Source organism: Calypte anna, chromosome 4, assembly GCF_003957555.1.
Source record: "Calypte anna isolate BGI_N300 chromosome 4, bCalAnn1_v1.p, whole genome shotgun sequence".
In the NCBI taxonomy this organism is placed as follows: Eukaryota; Metazoa; Chordata; class Aves; order Apodiformes; family Trochilidae; genus Calypte; species Calypte anna.
In genome coordinates this window covers 17,739,123-17,758,141 of record NC_044247.1, presented here as the reverse complement: position 1 = coordinate 17,758,141, position 19,019 = coordinate 17,739,123, and the positions used below count along the sequence as shown (strand labels likewise).

Genomic DNA, 19,019 nt, shown 5'->3' with positions numbered 1-19,019 from the left:
GGAAAATGTTTCTCCATCCCTGTCTGCTGCTCTTAGGAAAATGCTTTCCTCATAAATGGTCTTTGCTGTTTTACAGGATTTTCTAGAGTGCAGCAAAATGTAGTGGACTTGACTGAAAATTTTTGCTGCTTCTGGACTCAAAATTGCATGAGCTACAGTTTACCCATGCCTCGTACTCTTACTTCAGCACATTATCCATACTATGTGGAGCTGCAGGTAATTCGAACTAATAAAAATCATAATTAAAGGGACAAGATATTGTCACAAACTTAAAATACATGTTCTGTGTTTTTCCATTTTTGTCAAAGTAAGTTTTTCTTGTTTAGCAATACCTTTGATGAATTGCAGAGAAAATAAGTGGCCTTGACCAACTATTAAAAAGATGCTTTATTTATAAATATGTCCAAAAAAAGAGAAAATAATTATATAATTCATTATCTAATCTGTTTTCTCCTCATCTTCATTTGTCTATGAAGATGGAAAGAAAGTCTTGAAACCATAATAAATAAGAATGAAAGAGTCAGCTTCTGAGGGTTGTTGTCTGGGGTTTCACATTGTCGTGACACTGTGTCCTGCTGGCCTGATCCAGCTTTCACTGGGATGAGCGTGTGTGTACTGGCTTGGGAGGTGGATCAAGCCCTTTAAGAAGATTTGTGTTAGATTTTTTTTTTTTTTAGAGTGCTTAGGACACCACCCCCCCCTTGGCTGCTGTAAAGCCAAGCCCACTTGCTGTTCCTTGCATATGTTCAGTTTGTTCAAGTATTGAACTGTTAGATTTTAGGAGACTGAAACAAAATTGAGAGACAAGCAGCGTGTGTGCTGTGAAGTGAAAGCGAGAACCCATGGACCTCTCTGCAAGGGTTTACAACTCTGACCTTAGATATGACAACAATGAGATGGAGGTGGTGGGAGATGTGGCAAACAGTGAGAGGTCCAGCAATGTTATCATGGATGCTTAATTGGAAAGCCCTCATTTTAATGCAACTTGTGTTCTAATTTGATAAATAAGCTCATGTTACAGACTTTGAAATGGACCTTGTGACAGAAGTTTGGTGGAATTAAGATATAAGTTCTTCTAGGTCCCCAAACAAGTGGTGGGGTGATTTGCTGAATTGTAGGATAAAATTGAGGAACTGTAGAGTTCTGGCATAATACACTGCGTGACCTCCTTATAACAAGTGTCTGAGGTATTAGCAAATTAAGAATGGAAGTTTCTTTAATTGAAGAAGAGACTTTGTTGCTTCATATTTAACATCTTACACTTTTTAATTAATAGCTTGAAGTCAAACTTCAGCTGAATCTTCAGCTTTTTTTTTTTTTTAAAGTGTGTGTATTCTCTCCTAGCAGAAAGTCTGGAGGAAAATTAGACAACTTTAGAGAACCACCTTTTGTTACCTGTATCTGTATTTGAAAAATGCCTGTTTAGTATTGAATTTCAGGTGTAGGTACTATAGGGAACTTTTTCAGTAGGATTTACCAAACTTTGTCTTCACAGTAAGAAGTATTCAGATGCCTCATTTTCAATTGTTTGTTTTTTTTTAAGATACTGTGTATTAGATGGAATGATTGTCATAAAACCTGAATAGTTTGTGGAGAGATGATGGTCTATATTGGGTCTGTATTTTTTTTACCTTCTTTGTTCCATATAAATATCCACCACACAACCATTATTCAGAGGGAAGAATCTGCAACAGGAGAAGTCATGTTGGCTGTCAGAATTTCCTCAGTTCAGAACACTTGTGTGTTTCAAGAGAGAAGGAGGTCAATGGATGATAGGAATATACTCTTAGAGTCTGAAGAACGTATTTTAAGGCTGGGGGATGAACCCTCGTTCCTTGATCAACATCAGCTCAGGAAGTGGAGGGGATTCAGAACTTCGAGTCCTCCTTAGAGGTGCAAATGCCACAGTTTTGATGCAGAAAAAGTATTCCCTTTTTCAAAAAGAGTGAGTAGAATTAACAGTGTTTGACCTCACCTGTAATGTAACCCTTTCTTGAGTCAGCTCATGTGAGCTGACATCACTGACTCTTTTTTGGGAGAAAAAGAGAGAGAGGGTTCAGAATACAAGCTCTTGAGAGTTTTTTGTTGGTGGAGTATGTTGAAAGGGTTTTTTTTTTGTTTTGTTCTGCTTCTTTATTTTGTTTCTTCAGTTCATAAAATGGAAAGTTCTGGAAAGACTGAAATAAACCTGTAGAAGCAATCAATTGCTAGGATGTGATGGATGGTGAGGTCTCTCTGGATAGAAATTGTTTCCAGTGGTGCAAAATCATTGCGTGATGGAAAAAAAGATCTGGTTTCACCTGTGTGACACATGAGCAGCTTTGTAGAACTTATCTTGGTTGGAATCAGGATTAACTTGACACAGGAGTGAGTTAAGCTGTGTCAGAACATCTGTGCTTATGCTTCATGGTGTTTTGGTGAACAAACACTTTCCACCAGTGCTGCTTCAGTCCTGTTTCACTCCAGCTTTCTGTTTTCTTGGCTATCCTGCTAGGCTGCTCATGCTACATTTTGCCTTCCCAAGTGAGTTTTCACTTTCCCTTCTAAATGCTAGCCAGCCATCCTACAGAAATTACCTGCAGCATATGGGATTGGGCCTTCCAGGTAAAAGTGTCATTGTTGGAGAATGAAAGAGTATCACAGGGAAATGACTCAACAAAAGGCTAAACACAAGGTGGGCAAGTTGTCATCGTGGATCCAAAACTCATCATTAGCTGCTGCTTCTCATATGCAGCTGAAGTTTAAAAAGTTTGGAAATGCTTATTAGCTTAATGCTTTGATCCATTAACTGAAACTCCCCATATTCTTCCCATAACCCCAGTTATCAAAAGTAGATACATTAAAATTAGTGAAATTGTAGAACATTTTAAATATTTTATAACAAATTCCTTTCTGAACTCTAGTCTAAACTCTCATTAATGCAACTACGGATACATCTGTAATTTTCTTTATTTTCTCCCACAGATCAATATTTAAGAGTTAGTTAATGCAGCCAAGTCAATGTGCTGCTGTTGAGTCTCAGCATGAACAGTTTGTGGTCAAATACTCCTTCTTGATTAAAAATTTATAGATAGTGAGACTGAGAAAGGCAATTGTTCCCAAAGCTTTGGCATCTCTACAGAATTCTCGTAAGAATAAAGATGATTCAAATAAATGTCAGAAGGAATTTGCTGGCTGCTGGAATTAGACAGTTGTGTGATTCAGAATTTTCTTTTGATATCAGCATGGTGTTAAAGTGGCTCACTACTTTGCAAAGTCCAAGTCCCAATCAAACAGCTGAATTTAAACAGTGCAATGGTTTTCTCTTCACATAAAGTGAAAAAGACAGGAAATTGAGAGAGCTTGGGGAAAATACCCACTGGGTGGGAAGGATAGTGTTTGGTTTATCATTATTTTAATTGCCCAATGGTGCTAAGGGAGAGGCCAATTAAAATCCCTGGAGAAGTCTTCAAAGGAGGGAAGATAAATACTCTAAAATGTTCTTTATAGCCTTTAGTGGTTCCTCTCAGTCCCATAAATACAAAAATTAAATACAGGGGCTGGATCACGTCTTCTGAAGCTTTACCTCTGCCAGGTAGAAGAGTCAAACACAAACTGCCCAGAAAACAATCACCATGTAGGGACTTGGAACTGGTGGTGTGGCCTCCACCCAGCTGCATCTCCTGATCCTTGTGTCTTTGGAGCTTGGCAGAACTTGAATGTAGGATGAGCCATTAAAATGTGCCAGCATGTAGTTCTGCATTGTGTTTTGGTTTGGAATAGTGTTTTCTGGCAGAAAAAACCCTAAAACATAACTGCCTACAATCAGTTACACTGCCCAAGCCCTGTCAGAAACAGAGGAGGAATTTTCTTTTTGCAGCTGCTTGCTATTTTCCCTTCTTTATGGATTCCCATCCTCCTGATCTGCTAATATGACTGCATTTTTAATTGCTCTTCAATCCAGTTTACTAAAAATGATCCGGGTTGGCCTAAAAGGGTTTAATAATGCTTTCTTTCCTTTGGATTATTCTGAGAAACAGCTGTGGTATACACTTAAGTTCTAGGGAACATTATGATCTAGATGGATGGTAGTTATTTATGCACAGTGCAAAATAGGGAAAATAACTTAATACTTGACTGAACTGTGGCCAGAGAAGATAATCCGATATAGTTTTTAGGCTTACAGATCATTATCTAGCACATTAAAGAGACTGTCTTCCCTATTTATTTATGTATACTTTGAATACATTCAAAATAGACCTGATGGGAAAAAAATATAGGCTGAAGAACATGAAAAACACTTCATTTACAAGATCAATTTTAAACATCCCAAAGGAGGTGCTTTGGATCCCATTCAAAGTCCTATTTGAAGCCTGGAATAGATGTATTTACGAGTAGTGGTTGTTCTGAAGTACTATCAATGGCTTCAGTTGCTCTTTTGCTCAGTTTGTCAGAGCAGTGTGGTGTTCCCTGGCTGTCTGGCCATGCCAAAAGGTAGATGAGCTTATTCAGGAACTGCAAGATGTAATTTTTACTGTCTTGAGAGTCAACCTGCTAAATAACCATCTTAAGTTTTTAGTTTCAATTTTGACATGACATTTTTTTTTCCTAATTTAAGCCCTGCATTTAGCTCTTTACTTGCCAGTCTTCCATGTTAATTGGAAAACTGATCACAAAAAAAGTATAGATCTGGAAGCTAGAGAACTCTTCTTTCCCTCTCCATTTCTCTGCCGCTGATAACCTTCCCGAAAGCTGTCACCTGCCCTTCCATGGAGGGAAGCCTGCTGGTGGTTTGAGATTTAGGTAGCAAGGTGGAAGTCTGACAGATTCTTTCTTCATGAGTTTGTTGGGAAATTATTTTATCTTCCTCTTTTGTGTATAAAAGGACAACGCAGGTAGAGGGGCTGTTGGAACTGGGGAAACCTCCTCTCCCAGTCTGCTGCAGAGCAATTGTGTGGATTTTTTTGAATGAAAAGCAGAGCAGTCTGTGTCTTGCTGTCTGCTGGCATGTGTACTTCTGTTAATATAAACAGAAGTAGATCTGTTTGTGTGTGTTCTGTAGCATGCTGCTCTGTCTTCTGGAATATCCCTGCAATCGTGTAACCTTAGGATTCCAGTTTTAGAAGCTCCTGAATTAAAGACATGCAGATGTCTCATTTTCTCCTAGAGTTCAGTTTTATAAATATTTATATACACAAGATGTTCTGTTTGCAGTTTATTTGCATTAAAATATGCCCGTTTATTTTAACCACAGGACTAAAAGATTATTAGCAATATATTGGAGAACCACCCACCAAATGCTTCCAGTCAGTAAGATCTCAGCTTGAGATATTTGTGTCTACAATTTTATAATTTAGTATTTATTTTTGAAGAGTATTAATCTTATAACTCCAAAAATAATTACTTGCATGGAGTTACTGAAGACTTCTTTTAAAATGGTTGGAAAGCACTGAGTCACATCTTCAAATTTATCTGCTTTATTGAACCCAGATAATGGGTGCTGGCCATGTTGTCAGTGGTATTGTCAGAGCTTATTGATATTAAGAAATGTAGAATTTGATCTGTTTCTCAGATCAAGAAGTTGATTTTGTTTAAATAAGTGATGCATGACTTTTCATATGCCAGCTAACAGGTTTTTTCTGTTTGTTTTCTTCTCTTTTGCCAGTTTATTACCTTTGCTTCTGATGACGTTTTCAGTAATATTATTTCTTTCCAAAGGGCACTTACTTTTAAGATGTCAAAAAGCTCATGTTAAGAGATTCCAACAAATAAATAGTACTGCTGCAGGGCTTAGGGATTTTTCTAGTGCTTTGGGGTTTCTACTTTTTCCAGACTCATTGTTTGTCTTCTGGATACCATGGCTACCTTCTCACCTGCCAAAATATGCCAATAATTACAGCTAAGCAGACTGTGAGCATGTTCAGCCTTAACTTTTGCTCTTTCAGACGTGGAATCAACTCTTCTCCCTTACAGCTTCCTGTGGCTTTGGGAATTCTAAGCTGCCTGATAACAGCTTCAAAATTCAGTATCATCTACTTTGGGGTATTTCTTGCCTTTAGCCTGAAGTGTCATGTATAAAATCAGTGGCCCAAGTCTGCTACTCTTTCACTTAAAATACTTGGAGACATTAAACATAAAGATGCTTTATGTGCTTTTTGGTGTTTTGCTGGTAGTAGCAGTCCTGTCTCCATTGGATTTGTGCTTGCATTTTTGAGTAGTAATATGTGCATTCATTGAACTCTGAAGCAGTACTTTTATCTTCCAAAGGATTTGGCATTAACTAGTATGTATGGCAAACTCTTGCATTTCTTACAGTTGAGCAAATCTTGGCCAGTTTGGTATGACAGATATCTGTAACATTGCTTAGGATATCAACATGCTTCTATTCAATTATATAGGGAAAAGGAGATTTATTTTATTTACTTAAAGGCAGTGTGTTGGTGTAGCAACATTGGTATGTTTCTTAAGTCTTTCCAAGAGTTTAAAATGTTTTTGTTGGTTTCAAAAAGTAACATTCATTACATTTAAGTGTGAATAATTCTTAACATCTATTCTTTACTCTAAGTATATAAAATATAACAAACCAAATAGACCTGGCATCTTATATTTTATGCAATAATTCTCTCTAGTCAGTTCACTTAATTTTCTGTGTGTATATATGATCATACTAGAACTACATTTACTTGAATATACAGTTGTATCATTCTCTGTGCCAGTGTCTGAAGCAAATTAACTACTCCTCAAAGATTTTGAGTGATGAGTCTTACCAGAGCAAGTTTCCTGAGATTTCTGCAGTAATTAAAAATTTTAATAATAGTCCCAGATCCTGTACTTAAAAGATCAGCACTTTGAAGCCAGTTAAATGAGAATGGTCCTTTGGAAAGCTGAGTTTTCAAGGGAGGGGTCAGCAGGGAAATCCACTCCTGTTGTTTGGGGGTTTTTTTATGCTTATTTTTTTCCCTTTGGTTCATTCAGAAACTATGACTTGATGAATGTCATTAGGCTGTAATCCATTTATTCCATGTGGTGGTGGGAACAGAGAACTGGATATTTCATTTGGACTGAGTGAGCCAGAGTCACTCTGAGCTGAGCCCCCACTGCCATCAAACTGAGAGATTTTCTTCTTGATCATTTTTCTTTCTTTCGCTCGGCGATTCTGGAACCAGATTTTCACCTGTGGTGTTATAAATGGTATGTGGTTAATTCAAAGTAGTGGTCAATTTTTTTACAGTAATAATAGTAATGAAAATATAGAAATGTTAAAAATATATAAAGAAAAAACCAAACCAAACCAAAAAACCCACAAACAAACAAAAAGCACAAAACCCCCTCAACTCTCCAAACTAAACAGCCCCCCCCACACACATTTCCAAAACCAAAATAAAGCCACAAAAAAAAAAACCCTGGAATTGTGAAGTGAAAAAATTTAGTTACTCTGTATCCATTTTCTGCTTCTTAATCAATATTCAATAATGGTTTTTCCTAGAAGGAGTTTTGGATTCAACAGCCACTATAATTGCAAGACTGCAGGGCTGTGCTTCCTAAGTGTGCTCCCCAACACAGGGATTTTAGGAAATTCCTTATCCTGAATTCCTCTAGTCTTTGGACACAACTGGGCCCCTGCTCAGGAGACAGTGGACAGAACTTAAATATCTAGTTGATAGGAATGACGCCAGCTGACATAAGAAAAGTGTGGGCTGGGGAAATAGCCTCAACAATTTGTAACAATTTGTAAAATATACATCTTTTTTGATTGCTCTTTGAAAGCTGAGCTTTCATTTTCCTGGCTTACAGCTGAAATAAATCCAATGTTTTGGAGTTTTCTGGCCACCATTTTGTGTGATTGCCAGAAGTCAAATGGTGAAGATCATCACTATTAAGAACAGATCTAAGACTGTTATGCTCAACTGCTTCGATTCTAGCTGGTGAGCGTTCTGGTATGCACATAAGAATAGGTACTTTTTATAGTAGAAAAGATTTCCCAATGTTCAGTTACCCACAACTGGAGGTTTCTGTCAAATTAGCCTGCTCATTAATTTATCTTTGTGTGGTGTATTCTCTGTGTCAGATATACTCACAGACTTTATCAGGCTTGCCTTCGCACTAGGTTTTGGGTACAGGACATGAGTGGTGCTCAGGTGCCCTGGCAGTAGCAGAGTCTGGTGAATGGGTGGGTACAAATGATGGATAGTCTCTGTGTACCTGTCTTTCAGATAGTCCCAGGTTTGCTGCAAGTTCTGACTTTCTCCTTATTGTGATGTATCTGTTGCAGTGAAATTCCTTCTCTAGTTCCAGTCTCTGATGATCTGTGTAAACAACTCGGTACTTCTCTTTTGTTCTTGTTTTACCTGTTAAAGGAAGAAAAAAATATTAATATTTTGAATTTCATTTTCTATAGCATCTTTCTTGCAAAGTTCTTGCAGATATTTTCCAGACATCCATTAAACTACAGGGCACTTGCATTGGGTTGTTTTCTGTGTCACAGAGAAGGAGTATGTGATGCAGGGTGAATAAGTGAGTGGCTATTGGTTATCATAGCTGTCTTTCCCACTTCATCTCCCTCTCTCTATAAACATACAACTAGCTGTAAAGCTCAAGTGAAAAACACCCTGAAGCACCTTAATTCATAGCAGTACATAATTGGTGTTGGCTGTATTTGATCTCAAAGGGGGTTCATTTTAGTTCTTGTTGAAGTGACTTCTGTGTGTATGCAGGTATAAATGAACAGGATTTCAAAACTGAAGTTGTCACAATTTGTTTAGTGGTACCTTGTCCTAATTCTTTGAGTTTTCCTCTCTTTCACAAAGAAGTGTCCTCCTAGGAATGCTTTTGCTCACTTCTGTGGCCATAGGACATGCTTTTAAGTTGAATATTGATTTATTTTTTCAAAAAGGTCCAGTCTTGCAAGATGCTGAGTGCCTGCAGAGCTATTACTGGGGTTACTCTGTGTGCTGAGCTTCCCTTAGAAGGGGATTTGCAAGACGAGGCAATAAAATCCTTGTAAAAGGATTTCAGCATCATCCTCTCTCTAATGTATAAAATAAATACTCTTAGATGTATTGGATAAATACTCTTGAGATGTTTAGAAGATATCACTCATTTCCTAGGCTTTTTGAAACAATTCTTCATGTAATAATAATACAAGGAGATCACTTTTCAACTTATTTGTTCTCCTTTGCACTTTCAACAGCCAACTAGATAGTTTCCCTTTTTCTTCTGATCTTCCCAGGTTTTTTTTGATGTGAGTGTTCTGGGACAAACTGTAGGACAAAGACTCCTTTAAAGTGGTTCCCTAAAGTCCATTGAGGTGTTAAGATGAAGCACACGCCACACAAAGGAGCGACAAGGAGATCTTATCAAGAACCCCTTTCACATTCAGAAACACAAGCCAATTGGTTTGGAATTTACAAGCCCTAAACAAATGTCAGACTCTTTCATCTTAGCAGAGGAAAAAAAGGACAGAAATAGATGAAGGAATATTTTTTCCTCAGCTTGCTTTAATTTTGGACCAGGAGTGAGGATAAACTGTGATATTTTTTATCTGAAGGCTAGAGGCAGACATGGCTCAAGACATTTTGAAATATGTGTCATTAAAGCTGTTTTCCCACTCTGCCACTTTGATTTCTGATGTGCAAGGTTTTCCTGCCTCAGTTTGCACAACTGAATCAATTATCAAATTTAAGTTTACTTTTTTCTGAGGTACAAATTGTTGGCTTTGAAATATTTGCTCTGAGTCCTAGTTGTAATGTTATCAATAGTATAGATATTCAGGTTCTTGTAAACTGAAGGCTTAGAAGGTAATCTTTGAAAACAAGTTAAAATTCAACAGGGTTATTCCGGCTTCACTATAATCAGCAAATATAGCCATGATTTGAGGGGGTGGAGAAAAGGAGCAGTTTTCCCCATTCCCCTTGGTCATAAAATTCACAGAGCATTTCTTCTGAAGACAATAAAGCTGGGAGAAGGCCTCTTTATTTGCTGTGAAAATCATCACCCTTTCCGGCAATATAACTCCTGAAGAAAAGAGGGAGAAGGAAGAGACAAGACTGCATATCAAAGCAAAGTGAAGTGTTGAAAGGGTCTGTTGCCTCAATATGACAGATAGGCCTCAAAACCTCAGACAATGTCGGCCAGTGGAAAATAGATGTCACAACCAGATTACAAAGCAAAATAAATTAGCATTAGAGCAGAGGCTTGGCCTTTTTGCCTGCTTTTCTGTTTCTCTTTCTGGTTGTGTTTCTGCTGTGATGTAATCTGAATTACTTGTACATCACTGCTTGTTTAAATGAAGACATGAGAAGTGTTGACTGTGCTGAAAAAAAAGCTGTGGCTGATCATGCAAAATATAAAAATAATACTGCCCTTTTTTTTTAGTTCCCTTAAAGTCCATTCTCTTTCTGAGCAGGGTGACTCCCAGATAAAGTTTCATATTAAGTTTTAAAAGGTATAAAATGTGGTTTATGGGCTCTTGTTTAGATAACTTATTCAGAAAATGTAATGCCTTGAAGGCTCAGTCACCTCCATAAAACGCAGATTTTACACTGTTGATTACATAGGTTTTAGAAACAAGTTGGCCTGAAGTTTTTTACCCCTGCTGAAGTTGATGTGGTATTTTCAGTGACAAGAGGATCAGGAATTACGTAAGAAATTCTGGAGATGTTCCATTTTAAATCTTGATAGCCTGGCTAACAATTTCAAAGGATATTTTATCTCTTGAAAGGACATTGTACTTCTGTCTTCAATGTTGTTTCATCCTGGTCAGGTAAATTTTACTTTCACTTTTCCTCCAATTTAATTTTTTTAATTAAATGCTAAATACAACTACTGACTCAGAATGTAGTGTATTTAACTGAGCCTAAACAGAGGGGAAAAAATTCCCATTAAAATCCCCTTCCTGAAAATAATTTCTCTTGTCCTTAGGACAACATTTCAGTTGCCTTCCTCATTTAATTAACTGTGTTTTGATTTCTGTCGTTCCATGCTGTTCACATACATCAATGTGAGTACACACCACTAGTGAAATTATGGGCATGCACATGTTTATATAAATATATTTGCAAGGTTTAGGGCTGTAATTCTGAATTTTTCATGCCATGAACTGTATTAAGCAGCTGTAATATTGAAGATGGTGAGCTCGGAGCTACCTTGATAGCATAAATGATGTTATGGCAGTAACATCTGTTGCAGAGTGGTTATAATGTCATCAAGGAAGTTTTCTTACCTTATTTTCTAGAGAAAGCATCGATAAGTTAATATGTTACATGCAGAGTTTTAGCTCTGTCATTATTTCTTTTAAATTCCCTTTGTTTTTCACAGCTTTTCCAAGTATTTACAGTTAGCTTTATGTTTAAAACACCAATGAAAAGCCAAATCAATTCAATATTTGTCTTGCTTTGCAAAATACTGCATTTGTGCTTCGCTATCCCAAGACTTTTTTTTTTTTTTTTTAAGCTGGGGTGAGGTCTTGAGTCCAATTTAATTCTCTGAAGTCCTGAGCTGGTTTTAACACTTCAAAGGATTGGGGTCTAGGAATGTACAGCCTCAGGATGTGTCTGCTGACAGACCCTGTTTCACCTGTCTGGAATTGTTCAGAAACTATTTCAGCATGTGTGTAAATTTAGTTTCAAGTGTTTTTCAGGCTACAGATGAATTTAAGCACATTACTGCTTTTCTGAATGCAATATATATATATGTATTCTGAGCAAGCATGTGAGAAATCTTTCAGGGCCTTCCACATCTGTGCAATAAGATTTAGATTTGTAGGTGTGTTTTCTTCCTTTAGAATGCTAACACATTTAAAATTCAGTGACAGCCTGATGGACACAAGGTTGCCTCACTGGTGTTCAATAGTCTCCATTGAATTTGGTCTACATCCAGGTCTTGCATCACTTCTACACCTGGAAATCTCCACTGATATTAATGAAGTTACTGGGGAAAAAAAAACCCAGGCTGGTTTGAAGAGCTTTGTAGAGACTCTGAGAGGAAGGGTGGCCTTGTGATATATTAATGTTCACTAGGCACTTTTTATTTAGTAATTGTGGGAAAACTGTGCTTCTGCTTTATAACTAAGAAACAATTCCCAGACTAATTTTGCCCTTGAGTAATAACCATTGGAAGGACAATTGTGTCTCAAGCAGCAGTGCTGATCCTCTGCCTTCTAAGATTACTCCAGTTGTAATTGCTCTTGCATTTTCTTTGATGCTCTGTAACACACACTTACTACTTTTAACCTTAACAATAGGTTTAGCAAACCTTGCTACACCCAATTTACACCTTGGGAATATACACCTCGAAGTTTCATCTGGCAGGCAGCTTGTGACAAACACAGGCACACCAGTGAGTGACACTTGCAAGAAAGTGATTTTTAATTGTGTGATTGCAGCAAGCTGCAAAATTCTGCAAAGTGAGAAAAACAGGTAAAATCAATTTGAAACTAAAAGTAAAGGAAGCTTCACTGATCACATATGTGAGCTGCAAATAAAATAGTCCCTGCTGAACATCTGAGTCAGATTACTTCTCTAGGACTATTTCCTCTTACCTAATAAATCTAAGTAGAAAAATAAATGACAGAGGAAAAGCAGCAAAAATTTGCACAGCATTACAGTTGGATCAGCACATGGTTTTTGCTAAACATGTTGAAAAGTCTGTAAAGATTTAAAAAGATCAACCTGGTTTTAAATCAGCATTTACCTTGTGGCATAAAAGTTTTGCCCTTAACTGTTAAACCTTCCTGCTTTCCTTATTCTGTAACAGCCTCGAGTATCTGGTATTTCATCCAAAATGCTTTACAGAATGTTAGAACAAAGATTCCTGGACTTGAGTAAGATGCAGCTGTAGCTAAACACAACAGCCCTTCCCCTATATAGGAACCATGTAAAGCCTTTCTGGGATGAAAGCGAAACTACTCTAAATTTAGTTAAAACTGCATTAAACAGAATGGGTTAAATAAATCTCCTAAATGACTTACAAACCTATGTGCTTCAGGAAGTTAATTATTTGGAAGATTGGTGGTAGCAGAAGATGCTTTCTCAGGCTGGAAGTTGAATAGAGACTCACCAGTAGTGTTAGCTTGCACCGTTTTCCTCATCCATTCATAAGAGCTGTGCCTTTGGCTGGTGGGAGAGATTTGCTGTGTATTAATTGTTTCTACAGGAGGTAACCCCCCAGCTCCAGCGGGATGGAGGGAGCTGTAATCAGCAGAACTGTAGGAGCCCTGCCCTACAGGAGATGAGCCATTGAGCTGGGCAGCAGCAACCGTGCTGGAAGGTCCTGGGCCGTAAGCGTTCCAGTCCTCCCTCTGTGGGCCGTAGTGAGATCCCCAGGTCCCTGCAGGCTGTCCATGGGTGTCCAGAGCTGGCACATGATGATATCCCATGTAATCTGAATAAGGTGGAGTAGACACAAAGTTTTGCACTGGCAGGTTGTTGTTACCCCTTGCGGATCCTGGATACATGCTGGTTTCTTTATCCAAGAGGGAGCTCACATACATGATGGTCACAGACTGTAAATGCCTTGTCACAACATCTTGTTCTTCTGTTTTCTCTTTCACTGCTTCAAAACAATTGTGTTTGATTTTCCCTAATAATGCCACTCTGCTTGGAATCTTCTACTTCATCCTCTTTTATTATCAACTGAGTTACCAGGTGCTGGTGGTAATGGTTTACCAAGATCTTGTCTGACGTCAGCCTAACTGCCTGCCTCATAATTACATTTACATTCAAATGAAGGGCTGACCCACCCCACCTTTCTGCTAGTTCTGGTGCTTTCTCTTTTAAAGAACTTTTATCTATCCTATTACCCTCCCCTGATATTCAACAGTGATTCCACTACTGTAAGGTGATGCAACAGTTGCTTGTGTTTGTAACTTGGTAAATAGATCTTTTTAAAGAAAAGACAGTGGGAACTATAACAGCAATATTTTGTGATGTATTTTCAATCAAGAAGTAAATCTGTTATTCAGTTTCTCAAAAAAAAAAAAAAAGTCTCACTTTTACTTAGATTAAAGGACACAGTCAGTTTGAATAACTGCAAGTCAGAAAATTCAGAATACAGAGCACCTTGTTATCAGTATGTCTTCAATATAACTGTCTCAACATTTTTCCCTTCATTATTGATGTTTGTAAGTGATTTTCCATCAGGGGAGAAATTAAGACTCTAATGAACATGTTCATGCTCTCCCCATACAGAGTGGCTTAAAGAGATCCCTTCATCTGATGGCCATTGCAAACTGATAAATTTTAAAAAGCAGACAATAAATCTTCCTAAGAAAAATGCTGTTAGAAGTACAAAGAAAATGATTGCAAAGAAGTAGTGGAAAAAGTCTTTTTTTTAGGCCCAGTAATACTGTTGGATTCTGTTTCAAACTGAAGACAACCTTTATCTGCCTGAAAGGCTGTGTTCCTTCCTCTGCAACTGCTGTGTCTGTTTTCAGTGGTGGCAGCTTAGGTGAGTGCAGTCAGCAGGGAGAAACATCTGGGTTATCACATTAGTGGATCAGAACTGCCTTGATGCTTTTCTGTGAAGCGCCTGACACACAGGTCCTCTCCAGATCATTTGTAAGCATCCCCACTGAGCAAAAATACTCTGAAGGTGATTTTACATCATTATTAAAACCCTGGCATTTGCATGGGAGAGCGAAACCTGTACCTCATGACTTGAGAATTACCTCTATATGGTTGTCTGGTACAACTGGTAGAGGGAATGAGATCCATTTTTATCTTGGATGGATTTCTTTGCAATAAGCTATTTGTCAAGGGCTATTCTTGCAAAAGAGGTGCAAATTACATTGAGTTGTTTCCCTTTACAAAGGTGTGGGGTTTCATTCAGTATCCTTTGTATTTTGACACTACTTGTATTCACACATCCCTTCTAATTCCAGCATTGAAGGATTCTAAGTGTGTACTTAAACAGAGGAAAGATATTCCTCTTCTGGTTTGAGTTCTTTTTTTTTTTCCTGTTTTTCTTGAATAATAATTTTTATTGAGGAGTGTATCAGTATCTTTATAATTAGCTTTGCAAACTGTACAGATTTCTTTATTAATCCTTGGGATCCTGAGAACGTTGAGGAAAGTTGCATCATGGGATGGGACATGGAAGAAGTAAGATCTGTGATTGGTGTTCCTTCATACAAATAGACATTATAAAGAAAACCAGGAGAAAGTTTTTCCCTTCATCTTTGAAAGAAAAGGAGTTGTGATGCAATTTTTGAGAGCCCACAGACTTTTTAGTGCTGGCGTATACTAAAAATGAACAAAGTACTCCCCTGATGTCATCCAAATTAAAGAGGATATGTTTCCTGGGGGGGAGAGTATCCTTGGCATCTCTGGCCTATTTGTGAGCATGATGCCAGGAGCTGAATTCTGAGGCATGGCTCTGTGTGGTGCAGAGCTCCCAGATCCAGAGGAGGTGAAGGTTGGTGTCTGTCTGACACATCAGCATTGGTTGGTCATGGAGTTCAGATCAGACACATGGTTTGACCTCTCCTGAACACACCTCAGTGAATGGCATTTAATTTCACAGAATGCATGAAATGATGGAAACATTTTTAATCCTTAGTCTTCCTTTATGGGATGTCTCTGTGCATACCCCCCACAATTTCAGTATCACCTAATCCTATTTTTGTATCTCAGAGCTTTATCCTTTATTCTCTGTTTTTCTTTTATCTTTTGTTTATGCTCCTCCTTTCCCTTTCTTGTTTTGCCTGTTCCATTATCTGAATTTTCTTTAGATCTATTTCGATTCTTTCCAGAACGTAATTAGATCAAGATACACCAATGGGGAATTGCTACACTGATTTGATACTGGCTAACAATAGTAAACTTTGAATACTGCATTTTGTTTAAAAAGATTTACATAGCAGGATAAGATTGGGTAGGACTGCAGATTTTTAACACCAAAGTGAGAATAAGATAACTAAAAAGAAAGATTCAAATGATCTTATGCCTCCCATTTACTGGAACAGAGCCATGTGGATGTATTGAAAAGGACCCATTCTTTTGTATCTACTCTAGTAGTTTGAAGCTACCAAAATTTTGGGGTTGATGTTTTTTGAGAGCTAATTAACTGTTAATCTGAGTCTGCCTTGCCAAGAGGAATTTTTTGTCCATGTTCATGTCCTTCCTGTCAGTATTTTCAGAGCTACAGAACCAGTGCATCCTCAGTGTGTAGCAGTAAGTTGCACGGGAGTCCAGGAACAATTTTAGTAAGAAATTGCTGTCAGGAGGAAAAAAAAAAAAACGGGGGGGGGAGGGTGTGTGTATCTGCCTTTCCTTGTTCAAATTTCTACTGTGAGGGGATGGCAGTGAATTGCTGGTGGCAGAGGAAGGGTGAATGTGCTGCCTATGCCTGAGCAAAGTGCTTGTGGAAATGACCACACACTAAGGGGACTTGCTGGGATGGTGGGAGAGTGAAAGCAGTTCTGAGGTAGTGGGCTAGACATCCAGAAATCTCATCCATACAGAGGTTTGTAGTTATACCATTTTCTGCAGTGTCTCCTAAAGACAGAACAGGAAAGATCTGTGTGGTATTGGCACCACGAGTGCTGTGCTCTTTGGAATGCTTCAGAGAGGTGGATTGCCAGAATAACTGAACTCCAAGGTTATAATTTTCCATTTCTTTTCCTCCACCCATGAAAATGCTCTGTGTAATTTATCTGCTTAGCCAGTGTCTGCAGAAGTTGCCTCAGTGCTTGTTGAAGTTGAATGAATATAAAATTAAATGTACTTTGAGATCTTTGGGGAAGAAAATTTTCTAGTTTTCTAACAAGTGGTTGATGAAAATCTAGCAATAATAGCAAGCATAGTGATAAGCATCAGAGCTATTAAAGTTCTGTTTATACAGGCAGTGTGGATGGTGCACTATGGCATGTGTGCTGTTCTAAAAAGCCTTTCCTAACCATGTAATAATATAATCACATATGTGCAATTAAATGTTTTAATGACAGCCATTATAGCAGCAATTTTGGTGACTACTGTTAGATTAAAACTGGTCTGTACAACACTTGCTGATATTAAAGGTGTTTATACCTGTGATAGTTTTTATTAGTAACCCTTAGTCATAAAGTTACTCTTCCTTTTATGTGGAGATAAGAAGAAACAAATCTGACCACCTCTTAAGCCTGAAAAGTTCACAAAATGGATATGGGGTTTTGTTTCTGAAGCAAAAAAAGGAGGTGAGCTGAGTGTGTCCCATTCTGGCTGAGGTGACAGAATAGATGTTTGTTGCCTCCAGATGACCATTCTAATAACACATCAGTAACATCAGGCTTAGGAATCCTTCTTGCCTGTAGCTTTGTAACTGCATCCTTGGAATTTCAATGGAATGGCTTCCTAAGGACTCTGTGAGTGAACTATGTACTGCTGGTAGTTTTATTGCAGTTTTTTGGAAGTGTTGTTGTCCCTTCGTTCAAAAATAGCTGGGCTTTGCACACCCCCCCGTTCCTCCTCACATTAATAGTTAGCTGAATAATCCTTGAGGAAAGGTCAGCCCAACAAGTTGGATAAAAGTCTGACTAGTCATGAAGGAAGGCAGATGCTTCTGAAGATTCTACAAGCACAAAGCTTCAGAAAAGTTTATTTATTCTTTTTAGCTGGGCCAGTTTAGTGTGCAACACCCCAGCTACATCTCATTTCTGGGGGCTTGAAGTGCAAGCATTTGCCTAATTTTTTCTCCCTATGGACAGATGTGGCACAGCCTGGAGAGCTGAGCAAACAGCAGTAGCCAAAAGATTTTCATTTGCTGAAATGAGCTCCTCGGGGGAAAAAAGATGGATATATCACAGATCTCAGTTCTGTGCTGTGTGTTGCTCTGATCCCTAATGTTTCATAAGAGATCAACAGCAGAAATGAGAAAGTCAGTTGCCCTTGAAGCCTTCCTCAGTGGTTTCATTTTTAATTCCATGCTATGAAGTTTTGGTTGTTAACAAATCCTTTCAAAAAATGATGAAAAGTGACTACCTGGGAACATGATGATTGTATCAGCCCTTCTATCTATTCCACTACAGCCTTTCTAACTGCTGCTACCAATGACTTCTCTTTCATTTCTTCATGTTAAGTTTTGCATTTTATTGCAAATAGCAACTGTATTCTCTGTGTGATCTGCATCAGTGGGATACTTGCCAGGAAAGAATGGTCTGGAGCTAAAGGAGGGTCTTACTATTCTGAAATGTAAATCATTTAGATCCTACTACAAAATCAGTACTGGTGGTAATAAGAATATTCCTTGCTGCTCAACAGGTAGACTGAATATGGCAGGAGTTGCAGAGTCTGCATGGGAACTCCAGGTGAAATAGATTTTTTTATGAATTGAAGAGCAAATAATCCTTCACTGGTGTTTATTTGGTTAGTGTAGCTCAGAATACCAAAACCTTGCAGTTTATATCTGAATGGAACCTCTTCATTTATTGTGATCCCTCTCAGAGCAGAGTTTGTTAGAAAAAATACAAGCAAGTATTTGTGCTCTTTCAGGATGGAAACAGGTGGACAACATTTTCCTCATAAAACCCGTGCCTGTTCCTTTCCCCAGTGATGTCTGCACAGTACTGTGTCCAACTGGGACCATCCCCCACGTTCCCCAGTGTGACTGGCTGTGCAAACCATGTGCAGGGACATGTCACCCGTGCCTGTGCAGCACCAGCAAAGCCCATGAGTGTGCTGAAGTAGGAGTATGCTTTTTAGTTTTGCTGTTAGGAGCCAGGAGAAACTATATTTTTGGATCTGCTACTTGGGTAGAAGGTAGCACATACTTGATCCTCCCTCATGGGTATGTTAATGATTGCATGGCCCTTTGGTAATTGCAGATGCTGCATAGTTGAATGGCTTTTTTGTTTAAAAATGGCATTTTTAATTGTGTATTTTGCCTACTTGCATAAAGCTTTGGTAGAAGGTCCTGTTTGCTACACAAGAAGTTGACCTTTTTGTACTGCACTGATCACAGTCCTTGCTGGGTAATGTGGCTTAAAGGTTAGTGAATTCCTCTGAAAATTGGATATATCAATTCTTTTCATCACGATTAGGATTAAGGGCTTAGATATTCTTGTGATG

At 38.3% G+C, this 19,019-nt stretch overlaps 1 protein-coding gene across 1 annotated transcript; it reads right to left on the bottom strand.

Annotated features, from left to right (window-relative positions):
* Positions 1-6,938: 6,938 nt before the first annotated feature.
* CDX4 (caudal type homeobox 4) lies at positions 6,939-13,549 on the bottom strand. The gene is made up of 3 exons (XM_008500079.2): positions 13,036-13,549; positions 8,182-8,327; positions 6,939-7,153 (listed from the first exon to the last, which is right to left on the bottom strand). Exons 1-3 carry the CDS (start codon positions 13,466-13,468, stop codon positions 6,947-6,949), a joined length of 786 nt encoding a protein of 261 aa, XP_008498301.1. The 5' UTR covers positions 13,469-13,549; the 3' UTR covers positions 6,939-6,946.
* Between the last annotated feature and the right edge of the window lie 5,470 nt (positions 13,550-19,019).

Bases quoted from the DNA above. Each gene is read 5' to 3' on its own strand.
- CDX4 (XM_008500079.2), bottom strand. From the start codon at position 13,468: ATGTATGTGAGCTCCCTCTTGGATAAAGAAACCAGCATGTATCCAGGA. The intron at 8,328-13,035 runs GTGAGTCTCTAT...TTCCTTTAACAG, and splicing joins GGTGCAAGCTAACACTACTG to GTAAAACAAGAACAAAAGAG. The intron at 7,154-8,181 runs GTACACAGAGAC...ATAACACCACAG, and splicing joins TGGGACTATCTGAAAGACAG to GTGAAAATCTGGTTCCAGAA.